Genomic DNA, 18,879 nt, shown 5'->3' with positions numbered 1-18,879 from the left:
GATGTTGTCTCGTCGTCTTCTTGGGCTCAAATGAGGCGTCACGGCCTTAAATAGGGCTTGTGACGTCACATTTAGCCTCAAACTGGTTTAACAGCCATCTGATTGGCTGTTCAAACCATGTTCCGACTTTAATTTTTTTGTTTGACATGACGTCACTTAAAGGGAATGATGCCAGCCAATCAGAATGCGTCTGATTGGCTCCCTTCAGAGCGTGCGCGCACCGACTTGGCAGTGCATGGGCGCGTGGGTCTGCCGTGTGACGCGTCAGCCGGGTGGGTTCCGGCAGGGGTTGCAGCGGCTGTTACAGAAGCAGATTAGAATATATGAATGTACTTCAGAACCCATGTATAACACAAAATAATAACACATTTTTAATACAGCACAAGTATAAAAAAAAACGTAATATAAAATATATAAACAGTAATAAAGAATTGGAAACAGATAGATTAATCTGATATCCAAATCAATTGTTAAAAAATCATAAACACAAGGCATCAATAAGTGCAATAACGGTAATGTATGTTGAGACAGCAACACATACATGGAGCTAGAGAAAGTCTCAGAGTGTATACAGATCTTCCAGGGTATACAACCAGAAATTGTGTCATTTTGTTAAAAATGCACCCAGATCAATGTCTACATTTAAGCCATAAGGAACGAGAGTTTTGAGGGTATGAATCCATCTAGTCTCAAGTTTAGATATAGCTCCTTCTCTCCAATTATATTTCTATTCCCATACAAACAATACCTGCAGGATTTTGATTATGTCAGGATCGCCGCCAGGCTCAGCCCCCAGCACACGTCACGCGGCTGTACCTCTGGCACTCACAGACCGCTATCTGTGCGCACGCAGCTGCGCAATGCTTCATCCGTGGAGGCGCGCTCCCGCAGTATCACCACGGCACACACTCTCTCTGGCGGCACACCCACTCTGTGCCGCGCTCCTCGTATGCGCGCACGCTGCGCACGCCGCGCGGCAACAAACACTAGCAGCATCAGCTGTGTTACACCTGCAGCCAAGTCCCGCACTACCCTATCGGCTGGTGGCTTATGTGTGAGGTCATCATCTGCTTGTTCCTGATTGGTCCTTTCCCCTTTAAATGCCTTCCTGTTTCACTTTCACTTGCTGAGCATAAACTACTGTTATGTGCTGTGCTCGCTGCTTCCTGGATTTTGCCTGTTCCTGTGCCTTGCCTGACTCGTGTTGTGACTTCTGCTCGTACCTGGACCTGTCTCTTCTCTACCCCTGGACTTCAGCTTGTTATTGGACCCCTGCTCTCTCCTCTCCTCGATCACGGCTTCGGATAATGACCATTCTTCTCTCTCCAACCCCGGATCACGGCAAGTACCACGGCTTCCCCGAAATCTCCTACCCCGACCCAGCTCCACGACTCCGACGACGCATTCCGGACCTGGCTTCGTGGTTGTAGGGCGGCGGTTATATACATCCCCACCTCAGCCCTGCGGTCTAGTCCTGTTTGTGGTGAGCGCAGCGTGACAGATTATGATGTTCAGAGAAATGTTGGACAGGTTGTGCTGAAGGAATGCCTTCTGTATGTCGTGATATGCTCTGCAAAGCGTAATTTAAGCTTTCTAGTGGTGCGCACTATGTATTGCTTCTTACAGGGGCACTGTATTAGATAAACTATATTGGGGGAATCACAGTTAATAAAGTGATTCATGTTGTAATTTATTCCTAATAATAAACAATGGTGGTGACCATACTGCTCAGCCTAATACTTGGGTATTGTATTTAATATATATAGCAGGGTGCAATAGGAAAAATAATAATATCGTTTATTTTAGGCTAAAGCAGTAAAATTCAGGGCATTATTGAAAACCCTGCTCCCTGATTGGTTAAAATTCCGGGCATTATCCAATCAGTAATGCCCGGAATTTTAGCGGCTTGCAAAGTGCAGTTTTCAATGTGTTTATTTCCAGCCAATCAGCTTTCATAACAGCTGAGATAGGGCAGGGGATTGGTTAGAATGAAGTAACAGCTCTAACACAGGGCAGGGGATTGGTCAGGACGTATCAGCCACAGGTTGACACCTCCCCCTCCCGAGCTGACTGAGATTTTCTGAGCAGATTCAGTTGAAATGGAGGGGGGAGTCTGCAAATAAGTAAGTGGCTGTCTGCAGTTTCTTTGTGGCTGCAGTTTGTGTGTGAGTGTGTCAGTAGCAGTGTGTGTGTGTGCTGTGCTGTTGTATATCTGTGTAGAGGTGCTGTGTGTGTATAGAGCTCAGTGTGTAGTGTGTGTGTGTCAGTGTCAGCAGCAGTGTTTATGGGTGTAGCATGTGTGTGAGGCAGCAGTTTGTGTGTGTGTGTGTGTAGAGGTGCTGTGTTGTGTGTAGAGGTGCTGTGTATAGAGGTGTAGTGTTGTGTGTGTAGAGGTCCTGTGTTGTGTATTGAGGTGTGTGTAGAGGTGCTGTGTTGTGTGTAAGGGGGGGGGGAGTGCAAAGTTTAGTAAGTGGCTGCATTTTTTATTGTGGCTGCAGTGTGTGTGTGTGTGTGTGTGTGTGTGTTGTGCTGTTGTATGTGTAGCAGCAGTTTGTGTGTGTGTGTAGAGCTGATGTGTGTGTGTATAGAGCTACTGTGTGTTGTATAGCGCTCCAGTGTGTGTGTGTGTGTGTGTGTGTGTGTGTCAGTGTCAGCAGCAGTGTTTATGGGTGTAGCATGTGTGTGTAGCAGCAGAGTTTGTGTGTGTAGAGCTGCTGTGTTGTGTGTGTGTGTGTGTGTGTGTGTGTGTGTGTAGAGCTGCTGTGTTGTGTGTGTAGAGGTGCTGTGTTGTGTGTGTAGAGGTGCTGTGTTGTGAGTGTAGAGGAGGTGCTGTGTTGTGTGTCTAGAGCTCCAGTGTGTGTGTGTGTGTGTGTGTGTGTGTGTGTGTGTGTGTGTGTGTGTGTGTGTGTGTGTGGTGTGCTTTTGTGTGTAGAGGTGCTGTATTTCTGTGTGTGTGTGTGTGTGTAGCAGCAGTTTGTGTGTGTTTTAATAAAAAAATCTATTTAACTACAGGCGGGCCCCGGGTATATGGCGGGTTCCATTCCAGGGGCCCGCCGTATAGTGAAAATCGCCGGAAAGCGAATCCGGCGATATTCAGTTATGTGCATGCGCAGACCGGCGTTTTCGCCGTTCTACACATGCGCGGCCTATGGTCTGCGCGTGCAGGCTACGGTATGCACGCGCAGACTACGGTCTGCGCATGAGCGCCAGGCGCACCCACCCATTCTGCGCATGCGCGGCGTATTATCCAACATGGCGGCCCCCTTCTCGGTGCCGCCGTATCGGCGGATCGCCGAAAAGCGAAGCGCCAAGAAGCGGGGCCCTACTGTATACAAAAGTGTCTATTATTTATGAAATAAGCCTACATTTAGCCTATAATAGTAATAATCCCCTCAGAACACGGCATTACTGGCCAATAATGCCCTGGCTGGTTTAAAGCCCCTCGGCTTCGCCTCAGGCCTTCAACTCTTCCAGCCAGGGCATTATTGGCCAGTAATGCCCTTTTCTTCGGGGATTATTACTTAAACAAGGTAGGTTCCAACAGGAACCTGAGAAGATCCTATATTTAGAACTCTGTGGAAAAAGGTAGGTTGACTGATAGTCCGTGAGATAACAGATATCTCCACAGGGGGGGTCAATTGACCAGAGGCTGCCCATATATTGACATATGTAATATATGTCCACATAGGACTAAAATTCAAAACAATAACATTTTAATAATAATATACATATTAACAAGTAAACATATAATACTAAGTGTAACTACAATCCTCATAGGAGGTCGACGTCTAGGTGTGTATATTGAATGGAAAATCACATATACCTCTATTCCATATAGTTAAACCACCAAGTACGGTATATATGGTATGGTAGGAGGTACAGCGGTATGATATGTATATAGAACACACCAACACTAATAGAAAGGTGCAGCAGCAGCACAGTTAATAGCACAATAGGCTAATAATCCTAATATGAGGTATATATGTAGCATAGGAAAAAAAACACATCATTTAAGCAAAGCCTACTATATAGAGCAGATATCTCAATTTAGATCATGTTAGTAATAGATATAATTTACCACAGTAGAGATATATATGCTATTTCAGTAGTAATAGGTCAAAGCGGCATGTGTGTATATACCCAAGGAGAGTATCTCTCACATATCCTGGCTGGGTGATCCCCGTAAAAACAATGGGGACACCGCCACAACTGACTACAATCCAAATCAGTATAATAGGAACTACTGAATAAGATCTAATGCATAGGTGTAGGGTGTAGTGAGCAAGCCACAATTTCGTGGTCCCTATGAGTAGATAGTAAAAGACATGAACCTATGCGTGATATACATAGTGGCTGCTAGATGGGCTAAGTCCAGATCATTCTGTAGCTAGTAATAGAGATATAACGGAAAATAACCCAGTGCTAGATTGTCTCCAAGGTATCTACAAATAGCGTCCAAGATACAAGCTGTGTAGTTAATCTGCTGCTGCTGCACCAAGATGGCGTCGCCTCACTTTAGGATGTTGCCATCATGACGTCATCAATCCCTGAGCACGTTTCGCGTTACACGGAACGCTTCATCATGGGGTGGAGGAGTGACTCCCCACAGGGACCACCTGGAGGCCCCCCGACACCCACGGGAACCACCCGATTACTCCCAGACACCCGTAGGAACCACCCGAGAACCCCCGAAACCGTTGGGCCCCCAGACACCCGTGGGGACCACCTGAGGACCCCCGCTGGCCTCTGGCATCAATCATGTGCACAAAAAATAAAAAATGTTTTTATGTGGGGACACGGGGTGGGTTGTGTATTAGTGGGTGGGTAGTACATATTGTAATGTTTATTGGAGGCAGAGGGGGTGAGTCAAGGGCCAAGTACCCCCTTCACTCACCCCCTCTGCCCCCAATAAACCTGCTATTGTGCCTTAACCCCTTCATTGCCTTAGCGACTAGCAGCTAAGGTAATGAAGCTTCTTACTTTTTATTTTTATTCATAGTGTGCGCGAGCAGGGGATCTACTGAGCTGAACCGCATTGATTTCAGCCTCGAGGACCCCCTGCTTCCCGAGATAGAGGCCCCGTTACGGGGGGCCGGTATCCCTGCCATGTTAACATCTGTTGCGTCACGTGACCGGAGGAGGCCTTTAACACTGCGGGAATACCGGCACCCTATACCGGGGCCGGTATCTTGGGAAGCAGGGGATCCCCGAGGCTGAGATATGACTTTAGGAAGGAAGTTCAGACCGCACATGTTGTGACCGAATCTGTATCTAAAACAGAAGTGATCACACGTGTTAGTCAAACACAAAGGGGGAAATTTCCAGTGTTTATTACTCAATTCAATGACCAACACAAGGCCATACAACAAGCCATTGTTAAACACTGGAAAGTTTTATCCTTGGATCCAGTGTTGGGCGCACAAATTTCGTGTAAACCAAAAATCGTTTATAAAAAAAGCCCAAAACCTTAAAGGAATAATAGCTCCCAGCCAAGTACGGTCTGGTTCTAGCCAAGAGGGTACGATGAGATCGTATTTAGAACTAAAGGGTAATTATAAATGCAGTAAATGCAAGATATGTCCCAATTTGTTAAATAAAAAAGAGTTTGTTTCATTTGCCACTAAGCGATGTTTTAAAATTAATCAATTCATAAATTGTTCCACCACCCATGTGGTTTATTTGCTCCAATGTAAATGTGGGTTACAATACATTGGCAAAACCAAAAGATGTATGAAAATTCGGGTTATGGAACATACAGTATGAGAAATATCAAAAATATGCAAAAATTAATTGATAAAAATATGCCTTTAACCCACCTTTTAAAACATTTTAAAGATTGTCATCAGTGTGACCCAGGTGGAATTTCCTTTATGGGCATTGAAGTTATCACTATAGACAAGCGTTTAGGCAATAGGGAACTTCGTTTAAGTAGAAGGGAACAATATTAGATATATACCACGCAAACTAGACACCCTCATGGATTAAATTATTATATAGAATTGGTTCCCTTCCTTAAAGTATAAATTATTAGTTGACTATTATGTTTTATAATTGGGTTTTATATACATGTTTTTACCTTTTTAATGTGATATGTATATGATAGTTTTTAGTACAGTATGTGTTTTTAGAGTGTTTTATGATATGTATTTTACTTTGAGATGTTTAAACAGTTAATCTCTATTATGTCATACACACAGGACACAGTTACTTTAATTAGTGTTTAATTTCATTCTGAATTGTGGCTTTAACTATCTATGTATGCTTTGGGAGATCCAATTACATGACTACATGATCGCAGCTGAATATGTTCATCTGCTAAGTATTAGAGTCATTGGCTGCGGTTCTCTACTTAACTCCGGGGACAGCGTCATCACGTGACCTCCTGACGAAGCACTACGTGCGAAACGCGTAGAGGTCACTTGTGACTGTTCCTGTGGAGTTTTGCAGTCGGAGGTTCTGCAGGTCCCTACACTTCACTTCCCATTGTTCAGCTGGGTATGTACTGAGATCGGTTCCAGACCCCGTCTTTAGTGCTTATGTGAATTGGCATTGACCTGTCCCACTCCTCCGCCCTTGTTGGTGTATAGCCAGCTATTCTAATACTTGTTTAACATCCGTTTAATTGTTTATTTGAGATGGTTTTGGTTGCTAATTGCCCCATCCATATTGTATACATGTTCACCTTTTAATATTAAAGTAATTTTGCCCCTTAGTGCGCCTGTCTGTCAATTGTTTTTCTGAAATCAACTCAGCTCAGGAGACCCCTGCTCACAAACACTATGAATAAAGATAAAATATAAGCAGCTTCCTTAGCAGCTATCCGCTAAGGTAATGATTTTTTCTTTGGGGCGGGGGGGGGGGGGGGGGGGAGGAGAGAGGGTGGTGGTTGGTACTAGTGTGCAGGGGGTCTTCTGAGCTGAACAAAGTTGATTACAGGCCCCGTTATGGGGTGCCGGTATCCCTCTGCTTTGTTTAGATCCCACGGTCACGTGACCCACAGGATTTTAACATAGTGGGTATACCGGCACCCCATAATGGGGCCTGTAACTCAGGAAGTAGGGGGTTCCCAGTCCTGAAAGCAATGCGGTTCAGCTCCGGAGACCCCCTGCTACAATACTGTAATGTTTAAAATTAAATAACCTCCCCGCGATCACCTGGTAGAGGCGCGCAGTTAGAGTGACTGATTCAGCCTATCTCTTATTGCGCGTCTCTTACAGACTGGCAGACCCCGTAGGATTATCGCAGCAGGGACCCCCGCCTGTGTTAATCTGATGGGCCATTAGTCTGCCGCGGCAAATGCTGAAAGGATTTCAGGGAGTTCTTGAAAAACCAATTCAAGAAATGGTCAGATAACGACTGCTGCATCTGTAATAAGAACAAAAAAAACCGGTGGGACAGCAGCGGAGCCGTAAACAATAATTGGAACTCACAAGCAATAACAAAAATAAAAAAGATTTATTAAATGACATAATAAAAAACAGTAGACAAAACTGACAAAAATCTCATCCCACACGATTTACACCAAAGGTGCTTTCTCAAGGAGTATGGAGGTAATGAGAGGTGTGTTTAATTTATACCTCGCCTTAAAAATCAGAAACATCTGACACACATCAATTAATTAATTGAAACACTGAACACCTAGTGTCATGCGCATTCGTTAGGGCTGTAGAATATTAGTGTAATTGGTTTAATTTGAATAGAGAGAGTAGTAAAGACATATTACTATACGTAGAGATTAAATCATCTATATATTGGTATTTATTAAGGCAAGACATGCCGTTTTTATCAAGCCCAATAGAACAAACAGGAATATAATACCTACAAATTCTCTGCGTATCAATAAAGACAAAGGAGCATGGCAACCAGAAAATACACATTATCAATATGCGGGGTAAATGATTGAAGCTCCAAACAAGTTGAGCACCATAACTAATAAAATTGCACAACACTGTTAGCATTATTGTGCATAGAAACGTTCAATTTTGGATACATGGCAGAACAAACTTTCCTAGGAAAGGAAACACTTAAATAAATAAATAAAATAAAGAAAATATAGAGTTAATATGTAGTCCATGCGAGGAGGCAATCAATCTGAGGAATATATATATATATATATAGACTAAGTGACTAACACTTTAGTAATCTGTCCATGAATTCATATTATGTGTGTTGCAGGTAATATATAAGTATAAATGTATAATAATATATAATAGACTCCCTGTCAGTTCCATAAGATTAAATACATGTGCAATGATGAACTAAATATATAGATAGTGTAACAGGTGTCATACAATGAAAAAAAATAAAAAAAAATATATATATATATAAAATTTGATTTTTGACACCTTTGACACCTTTGACACCTGGTCCTAATTGGGATTGTACTTTTATATCAAGTAATCCTGGTACAGCATGTACACTATGATCCATCCTAATGAGGCAGTTTGTTCCACTATCTACAGTGGTTTGGTAATCTGCACAGCACAGAATGTCCACCAGATGGTGCTCACAACAAGATGACAGAATCTCCCGGCCACCTTACAGCATGATGAAAAGGATGGATTGCTGCTGTTTGCCTTCAGTACAGAAAACTACACACACTGCCTGCGAGTTGCTGCGAGGAAAAAAAGGACCCTGGGAAACACTAACATCACAGGGCAGCCGGGGGTCAAAGTCATCCCTCTTCAACCAGCCTTATGACGGGCCATCCCAGCACAGATTTGTTTAGAAGAGCAAACAGAACAAGGATGTCATGTGCTGGAAGTAAGAGTAGGAAACTGTGATTTCCCTCTCCGAAAGCTTACTATGTTATTTGGGTTACTGGCTTATGCAATATATATGTATATATATATTATTTATAAATATCTATGAGGAATATCACCAAGTCTGTCACATTGAAATTGTTCTTCTGTATCATACACTGGACACTGTTGAAGAATGTGCACAGAAATGCACCAGCAAGGAAGTTGGGAAAGTTCATGCCATACAGAATAACCATAAAAGAAGAATGAAGGTCAATTATTTTGCTTGAAAGGTTTCTTCAAATGTCATGTGTTAATTGAGTCTACTGAGCTGTGCAGGAGCACACGGGTGGCAGAGAGAAAGGGACTTTCAGAGGGTCTGCTCGTTGACATTGCATGGTGACTTCAGGAATGTGTTGGGGGTCTCTACACATGGCCTTCGCGAATCACAATGGTCATCGATGTCAACAACAGCAGCCACATGTACAGTGACATCAGGTCCCTTGTTATAGAGGATCTCCGGGATCTCAGCACCACTATTATGCTTTCTGGCTCTTTCAATCCACGTCTACTGCAGATCATTGAAGATGTCACCGCAAGCCCCATACCAACGTCTACCTTTGCCAACCAGAATGACACCCAGTGTGGACAGATCCTAAATTATGGCCACCTGGAGAAACTGGTGATTGGGGCCATGCTTTCCCTAATCACTTTATTAACCATCGCAGGGAATTGCCTGGTTGTGATATCAGTTTGCTTTGTCAAGAAACTACGACAGCCTTCTAACTATTTGATTGTCTCCCTGGCTTTGGCTGATCTTTCCGTGGCCATAGCTGTTATGCCTTTCGTCAGTGTAACTGACCTCATTGGGGGACAATGGATCTTTGGCCAGTTTTTTTGCAATGTTTTTATTGCTATGGACGTGATGTGTTGCACTGCTTCAATTATGACATTATGCGTTATTAGCATTGACAGGTAAGACAATGTTTTAATTTCACATACAATTAATTTTCCACAGATCCACCTTGTACGGTGTATACATTAACCCTCCAGGAAGGTTAATATTGGGAAAGCATTTGAGACAGTGACATTCCCTGAGCAGGAGAATGGCATTCTGCATAGTAAGTGATGGAAGCCTTTCCTTTTGCACCGGTTGCGTTATTTAGGAAACCACAACCTCCAAAAAGAAGCACTGTAATTGAGAATTTTCCACCAGGGGTCACTTTTGCATTTTACGTGTCTTTTGTGGGTAAAAAAAGCCTGTTCAAACAGATAATATATCATTCCATGATTTGGGGCAAACAAAACTCACATATTATTCGTATTTGAAAGAATGCCAGAGGCACACTTTTTCATTATATAGAAAATGAATTGTCAATGCACCAGCTAAAATGAAAGGTACATGTAAATTATGCAGGAGCATATAATCTTTTATGCTGATGAGTCATATTACAGGAGGATTTGGTTTCTAAATTTAGCCCACCAGTGACATCTGTATTATAAAGGAATTAACTGCTCCCTTTAATTAATACACCACATTTGGTAAACCCTACTCACTAATCTGCAGTATGAAGGGAATGTTACCAGTCCAAAGTATGTAGCATAACCTTTTTTTGTGGTTGCCCTATGTACTGTATGCTGTTACTGTATGTGCTCACATACTAGACACACGTATATTGTGTATTCGATTCTTTGGAGCGGACTTGGCTATTTTTGCTGTCCTCTTATCTCTACTATTACAGGATCGGACACTTTATAGTTCTCAGGATCAGTTATTACATAAAACAAAGAGAGCGTTTCCTACATACTGTACTGGGCACATACCGTGTTAGGCCAATTACATTGTTTAGTTTTTAACTTCATTGACTTTTCAAACCACTTACTACATAACACATGTCAAGAATATCTTCGTGAATATCTTTACACCTACTTATTGCAACCAAAATAGCACATTTTCAATAACTGTGTAGATTCTCAGTTCTTAATCATTGATGATAAATTATTCATAAAATATATAATATGCACTGAAACAGCACGTTGTTAACCCGGTAGTGACATTTATTTGTATGGCTTATTTTTACCATTTTTTTTTCTCCAAATATTAATAAAAAAAACTTACAAAGGAAAGTTTGGAAAAAGCATTTGCATATTTAGTCATGTATTTTAAACCTATATTATGTTTTATTATCCGAATGGAGAATTTGTAGTGGTTGTTTCTGCTTTTAGTAGGATTGGGTACTAGTGATATTGAGATCTGTGTATTCGTTTCCCATAATTTGTTTTACAGTTTTGCAAATCAAACCCATAATTAAGCAGCAAATAATAAAACTGTTTTTTTTTTTTAAATTAATAACCAGAATTGTAACTATAACAGTGTTGGATTATTTATATTATATTTTCACTTTTTTCCTCACTTAGGTTTTTGCATATTACTTTTCTATCCAGGGTTACATTTATTTTAGGATGAAAGGGTAAAACATACTGGTTAACATGACAGTAGGACAGAGGTACAAAGTACATATCTACTCACAAGTTCATAATGCAATTCTCCATTTAATGTGACAGCCAAGAACAGGGGAGGAGCAACGTTTCAGGTCCCATATGGACCTTTCATCTGGATGAATGGTCCGGGACCTGAAACGTTCCTCCTCCTCGGTTCTTGGCTGTCACATTAAATGGAGAATTGCATTATGAACTTGTGTGTAGAGCTCTACTTTGTGCCTCTGTCCTAGCGGAGACCCATATTCTGAAGGATCTGTTTGTCTATGTTGTCTTGGCTGAACAAGAAGGATGCTCCTCGCCTGAAACTGTTCCCCCACTTTGCAACTTCCCCAGATTAGACAACACATTCTGTTACAATGCAGAATATCACACGAGTTTCCATATGATTCAGAAGCAGTTTATCAAAGTAGCAGTGCGGAATATCACAGCATACCCCACTATAATGCGCCAGAGAGAATAATAAAATCTCATGGAAATGTACAGGTTAAAGTCTGTTTGATTTCCTTGTAATGCAAACTACCTCTAACCATTGTGACTAGGGCTATGAAAGTGACAGCATGTCAATGTATTTTGCACCTACTTTGCCCTTGAATTTGTATATGGCGCTATTGAGGAATATATTTGGCACCGATATTATATTGAGATCCATCAATTTCTATATCTCTTGCGGCAGTGATTCTCCACTTTTTGTATATCCAAAAACATCAGTGGTTCTAAACAGCTCTGCCTAAGAAATCTGGATCATGCAGTATGTTGCTGCAGCTGCAGACACCAAAAATATTTAGCCCATTGTATACACAGATGTAGCCAGTGTTATTGCAACGTGTGGCGCGCTGCAGCGGGACATACACAGGGTGCCAGTGTTATTGCAACGCGTGGCACGCTGCAGCGGGACATACACAGGGTGCCAGTGTTATTGCAATGCGTGGCGCACTGCAGCGGACATACACAGGGTGCCAATGTTATTGCAACGCGTGGCGTGCTGCAGCGGGACGTACACAGGGTGCCAGTGTTATTGCAACGCGTGGCGCGCTGCAGCGGACATACACAGTGTGCCAGTGTTATTGCAACGTGTGGCGCGCTGCAGCGGACATACACAGTGTGCCAGTGTTATTGCAGCACGTGGCGCGCTGCAGCGGGACATACACAGGGTGCCAGTGTTATTGCAACGCATGGCGCGCTGCAGCGGGACATACACAGTGTGCCAGTGATATTGCAACGCGTGGCACGCTGCAGCGGGACATACACAGGGTGCCAGTGTTATTGCAACACGTGGCGCGCTGCAGCGGGACATACACAGATGTAGCCAGTGTTATTGCAATGCGTGGCGCGCTGCAGCGGGACATACACAGTGTGCCAGTGTTATTGCAACGCATGGCGCGCTGCAGCGGGACATACACAGTGTGCCAGTGTTATTGCAACCAGTGGCGCGCTGCAGCGGGACATACACAGGGTGCCAGTGTTATTGCAACCCGTGGCGCGCTGCAGCGGGACATACACAGTGTGCCAGTGTTATTGCAATGCGTGGCGCGCTGCAGCGGGACATACACAGGGTGCCAGTGTTATTGCAACGCGTGGCGCGCTGCAGCGGGACATACACAGTGTGCCAGTGTTATTGCAACGTGTAGCGCGCTGCAGCGGGACATACACAGGGTGCCAGTGTTATTGCAACGTGTAGCGCGCTGCAGCGGGACATACACAGGGTGCCAGTGTTATTGCAATGCGTGGCGCACTGCAGCGGGACATACACAGGGTGCCAGTGTTATTGCAACGTGTAGCGCGCTGCAGCGGGACATACACAGGGTGCCAGTGTTATTGCAACGTGTAGCGCGCTGCAGCGGGACATACACAGGGTGCCAGTGTTATTGCAACGTGTGGCGCGCTGCAGCGGGACATACACAGTGTGCCAGTGTTATTGCAACGCGTGGCGCGCTGCAGCGGGACATACACAGTGTGCCAGTGTTATTGCAACGCGTGGCGCGCTGCAGCGGGACATATACAGTGTGCCAGTGTTATTGCAACGTGTGGCGCGCTGCAGCGGGACATACACAGGGTGCCAGTGTTATTGCAGCACGTGGCGCGCTGCAGCGGGACATACACAGGGTGCCAGTGTTATTGCAACGCGTGGCGCGCTGCAGCGGGACATACACAGGGTGCCAGTGTTATTGCAACGCGTGGCGCGCTGCAGCGGGACATACACAGGGTGCCAGTGTTATTGCAACGCGTGGCGCGCTGCAGCAGGACATACACAGGGTGCCAGTGGAAGAAGATTGTTCTTTGTTTTCAGTGTGAAAAGATGGTGGGGCTACCACACCATTTCACCTGCGGGAAAACACCACAAAGTGCAATAACTTTGGCTACAGCTGTATATGGATGCACATTGTAACAGCAACTGGGAAACTGAGGTGTTGTATACACCAACTATTAACTTTTTATTACCTTTTTATTTCTGGACCTTTTTTAATTTTAGTCTACTGTACAATATGTAACACAATAAGAAAAATGTGCTTTGCTTTGGTAGCGTTTTTGATTCAAAAGTAAGGAAAATAAAATGATGAAGAAAGACCAGGAATGAATTCCTCTCAATATAATGTATACACCATGTAGAGCCTCGCTCACGCCTCCTATTGTCACACCTCACTATGACAGCAAGCTGACATAAATGGGACACAATAGGTGGAAGGTTCCTTGAAATACGAACTGTAAGAGACGCTATATAAAAATGTAATTTTTTGTCAAAATTGGCTTAACACAAAGGCCCTTTGGAGGGTTTTTATGAAAACACGGAAACTCACATTGAAGCCAATGGGAGTTTCCAAGAGATAGTGCCCAATCAACACTGTGGTAGTTTAATGAATGCCTTTGTCTACATTCTGTGCCTGTACTTCATAGCTTGTCTCATGACCCATACTTTACCCATCCAAACATGAATTCATTTACATACAGTATTTATTTATTTATAAAATGTTTTACCAGGGAGTAATACATTGAGAGTTACCTCTCATTTTCAAGTATGTCCTTGGCATAGAGTTATGCTGACAAATAATACATGGTTACAATACATAGTTACATAAGTGAACAGGGTATACATTATATACAAGACATTGCATGCACAGTTAGAGATAATATACTGTATATTATAGGCGTATGTAACAGTTCCAGACCAGATTAAAATGTGAGACAGCTTTAGTTTTGAAAGAACTTAGACTGGTGGTGGCTGTGAGAGTCTCTGGTAGATTGTTCCAGTTGTGGGGTGCACGGTAAGAGAAGGAGGAGCGGCCGGATACTTTGCTGAACCTTGGGACCATGAACAATCTTTTGGAGTCAGATCTCAGATGATAGGTGCTGCATGTAGTAGGGGTGAGGAGCTTGTTCAGATAGATGGGTAGCTTGCCCAGAAACTATTTGAAGGCAAGACAGGAAAAGTGAACTTTGCACCTAGACTCAAGTGATGACCAATCTAGCTCTTTGAGCATTTTGCAGTGATGTGTGTTGTAGTTGCATTTGAGAACAAAACGGCATATTGAATTGTAGAGGGTTTCAAGTTTGCTATGGTGGATTTGGGGTGCCAAGCCATATACTTTGTCCCCATAGTCGATAATTGGTATTAGCATCTGCTGTGCGTTACGCTTTCTGACCAGCAGATTTAGGGAGGATTTGTTCCTATAAAGTACACCTAGTTTGGCATAGGTTTTGGATGTCAGGGTATCAATGCACTATAGCTTATCTCCCCAAAGACATGCTATATGGTGTGAACCCCAACAAATGAGATACATAAAACTGTTGACATAAAAACTAGTTTGAATGTGGTTAATGTGCCTTCTTTTAAAAGACGGACATCTATTAAACATTGTGGCAAAGCTCGTTGCACTGTATTAAAACAGAATTACACTAAAAGTGCAATCTCTGTTAAGTTACAAAGAAATGCCCACATTTTTCAAGCTCAATAATGTAATTGCCTTCCCCAGATAAATGTAATCATACTTAAATAATATTGGTCTGTTAGCTTTCTTTGGAAATTCAGACGTATTTATTATCAGGGCTGGTGAATGGGGGCATGTTTGTCAATGTAAGTGTTTACTCGTGCTCTAGCCCTGTTAGAGGGAGGAGGAAGAACGTGGACTTTGCCTATGCCAGACACTGCTCAGCAGCACGTCAAACTATCGCACAAAGGGAAGTAACTGCAGGAAATCAGACCACTCCAATGTCTCTGCTCATACTCTTTAAAAACTCACTTTAAAAGATTGTTTATTATTAAAAAAATATATCGATATCTGAGTTTTGCAAGATAAGGATTACCCAGTAACATGTCACTGCCATTGGTGGGGAATTGTAGGCTTGTAAATAACTACTAGTAGTAGTAGTAAAGTAAAAAGTATTGGTGCTTCCTACCACCTAATTCCATCACACTTTGACCACTGTAGTTTGAAAAGTTTCCACAGTTTCCAGATCCCATTAAGAAATGATGCAGCATCTCCATAAGTATATGAAAAGAAATGTAACGCTACATGGATATTATAAAACGAAGGAGGAGAGCGCAGGCTCCACAGCGTGATTCTGTAAATAAAAACCATTTATTGGCACCAAAGTAATCCAACTGCTCACAAGTGTAGCTGGTACATAAGCATGGAACAGAATAGGATCATTCCTCGGGTACAAGGTGAGGCCAGTGTCAGGAACACTGCTTCCTAGCTGGGCTGATGACCCGTATCCGCTTCCGGTGGTGGGCCAACAAAACTCTTCCTCCAGGAATGGAGTGCATGGCTCAAAGTTCCTAGGCTCTCTGGTTCCCCCAGTAACAAAAGCGTAATGACGCTTAGGAATGTCCAAACACCCTACCGGTTTCATCGGCAGGGTTCCGACTTCATTAGGGGATGAAACATGGAGGCACTTTACTTCCATATATACCTGGTAAATATGCTAATCTATACTGTAGCACACTTGGGGTTAACCCTTCAAAGTGGGTACTTCAGGGATAAGGGTTATTAAAGTGAGTAGTAAACAAACAAATAATTCACAAAGACTCATAAAATTAATAAACACACAACGAAATAAATAGGAGGGGAAAGGAGAAAATATATATACACAACATGATAAATTAAACAACAAATGAACAATGAAATGCCATGTGCTGACATGTACTGTAACCATGCTAAAAAGGAGGATATGTAAAACATACATGTAAAATATATAGAAATGGAAAAATATATCTGTATATCTCAAGATGACAATATCTTATCCAAAGAAATAATTCTAAGCTGTAAAAACAGACATAATGAATATTCATCAATGGTCACTCCGACATACACATACTGTATATACTGTATGTCAATGAAAACCATATAATAACAATAGGTTATACAAACATGAATAAAAACATGAATGTTAGATAAGGTCCAAACACTAAAAGGACACAATGCAGATGACTGTCTAAAGTGAGGAAAGGACCATGAGTTAAATAAAATTGTGAGTAAATGAAATTCACTGGGAGCGAATAAAAAATATTTAAAAAGATATTTATGTATAAAAAATATATAAAATAAGAGATATGAATGTAAACAAACATTATGGTTGTAATGGAAGTATTAATAGCGGAACAAAATGTGTATATCTGTACATAAGATAAGAATATGTGTACATTAATACACATTTAAATGTGAAATTTAAGTGAAATACTGGTGTAATGCATGACTAAATAAGTGTGTGTAAATATTTATATATATATATAGTGTTATGTAATTAATGTGATGAATAAAAAGTGATAAGTGTGACTAACGTGTATGTGTATAAGTGTGTGTAAATAGGATAAAAAACAATAAACAACGTTCAAGTGTATATAGATTTGTGTGAAAAATCACAAGGGAAAAGGGGGGGGAAGGAGACTGGGAAAGGGGGACAAAAGTGGGGGAGCGGAAGAGGGAAAGGGGAGGGGATGAGGGGAGGGGAAGAGGGAAGGGGATGGGGGGGGGGAGGGAGGTAAGGAAAGGAAAGGAGGGGGAAGGAATCCGAGAGAGAGCAAAGGAGGGAGAAGCCTCTCAAAAGCACAGACCGATGACTGAGATGCAAACAATGGAACAGAGAGCCAACGTCAATGCAGATGGGGAAAAAAATATCATGCTATATAGTTATTTTTTATGCCTTGCAACAAAATCTGAATATATTGGACCAATATTTACTGTAAAGAGCTTGGGATTCTTTGTTAAAAAGTCACTACTAATAGAGAGGATTTATTATAACAGTTACGTACCCTGACATTTAGCTTTAAACATACAGTGATAAGAGTAGAAACCGCTAAACGTACTTGTCTTCTCCTTTAACCTGTCATATTTTATCCTGATGTTAGGCCCACGACAGCATTCCCCGGGCCCAGGACTAGTCTCTAGCTGGGTCTTGGGTTGTTGAGTGGGGGATAGGTGTCCGCTCCCAACCTGTCGGCAGCCCTGTAAGTCATCCCTTCCCCATCTCTCTGTCTCCCGCTCTAACTTCCCTCTCTCTACCCTCTTACAGTATTCTCCTCTCTCTCTTTACCTCTCTCTCTCTCTCCCCCCTCTCTCTCTCTTTCTCTCTCTTCCCCCCCCCCCCCTCTCTCTCTCTTTCTCACCTCTCTGTCCCCACTCTGTCCCCACTCTGTCCCTCTACCCAACACTCTCTCCCTCTCCCCCTTTCTCTCACTCTCTCTCTCCCCATCTCTCTGTCTCTCTCTCTAACTTTCCTCTCTCTACCCTCTTATTCTCCTCTCTCTCTGTCTCTCTCTCTCTGTCTCTCTCTCTCCCCCCTCTCTCTCTCTTTCTCTCTCTTTCCCCTCTCTCTCTCTTTCTCACCTCTCTCTCCCCACTCTGTCTCTCTACCCAACACTCTCTCCCTCTCCCCCTTTCTCTCACTCTTTCTCTCTCTCTCCCATCTCTCTTTTTTTCTCTCCCTCCACTTTTTCTCCCTCCCTTTTTCTCACTCCCGTCTCTTTTTCTCTCTCGCTCACTTCTTCTCTCGCACCATGCCCCTCTCTTACTCATGTAGCCCTTTTCCCGTGTCTAAGGGAACGACGCGTGCTGAGTACCTGTCTAGCGTACAACAAGCCTAATCCTCCACCACTGGGAGCCTGGGGTCATCACGTTCTCTCTGGATACCGCGCCTCCACCTGGGAGGTATCCTAGCACGGCAGGATAACCCCTCACAGGAACCAACACAGTCAGCGAATAAGTATACACACTGGTATAACTGAGTTATCTTTACTGACATATAACTATCAACACAATACAATACAAGGCCCCACAATACAATACCCACACCATAAACACCACCCCGGTGGAACCCCCAAAGTACTGAGGGTGCCCTGTGCACCTAACCACCCCGGTGTCCACAGAGTCAGGCCCACCCAAAGTGTATGATGTAGCGCTACCCCTTGTGTGTGGCTGTTGGTGCACGTTGGGTACCTTCCTAGTCTTAGGCCAGACCAGGCCGACTTGGATGGTGGACCCGCAGAATCGCAACGTGGTCCCACGACATGGCCAACTGGATCCTCTCTCTCTGGTCTAGAGGCGTCTGCCTCTTGAGGGAGCTCCCACTGGAGGGTGTTCCTTAAAGTCTATGATAATGTGCATGTCGTCTGATCGCAGACCGCTGGCCGTGCACACCGCGT

General features: G+C 43.2%; 1 protein-coding gene across 2 annotated transcripts in view; it reads left to right on the top strand.

Annotated features, from left to right (window-relative positions):
* The first annotated feature begins 8,476 nt into the window (after positions 1-8,476).
* Positions 8,477-18,879, top strand: part of HTR7 (5-hydroxytryptamine receptor 7) — a 111,215-nt gene continuing 100,812 nt past the window's right edge. For both annotated transcript variants that reach the window (XR_012803632.1, XM_075612847.1), the window contains exon 1: positions 8,477-9,716. Coding sequence is in view for 1 of the 2 variants with exons in the window: in XM_075612847.1 (XP_075468962.1) it covers positions 9,193-9,716 (524 nt within the window). In the remaining variant the exon portion in view is untranslated. The remainder of the gene's footprint in view (positions 9,717-18,879) is intronic.

This window comes from Ascaphus truei, chromosome 8 (assembly GCF_040206685.1).
Source record: "Ascaphus truei isolate aAscTru1 chromosome 8, aAscTru1.hap1, whole genome shotgun sequence".
Classification (NCBI taxonomy): Eukaryota; Metazoa; Chordata; class Amphibia; order Anura; family Ascaphidae; genus Ascaphus; species Ascaphus truei.
The sequence above is the reverse complement of the archived record's forward strand: the minus strand, read 5'-3'. Positions and strand labels throughout refer to the sequence as shown.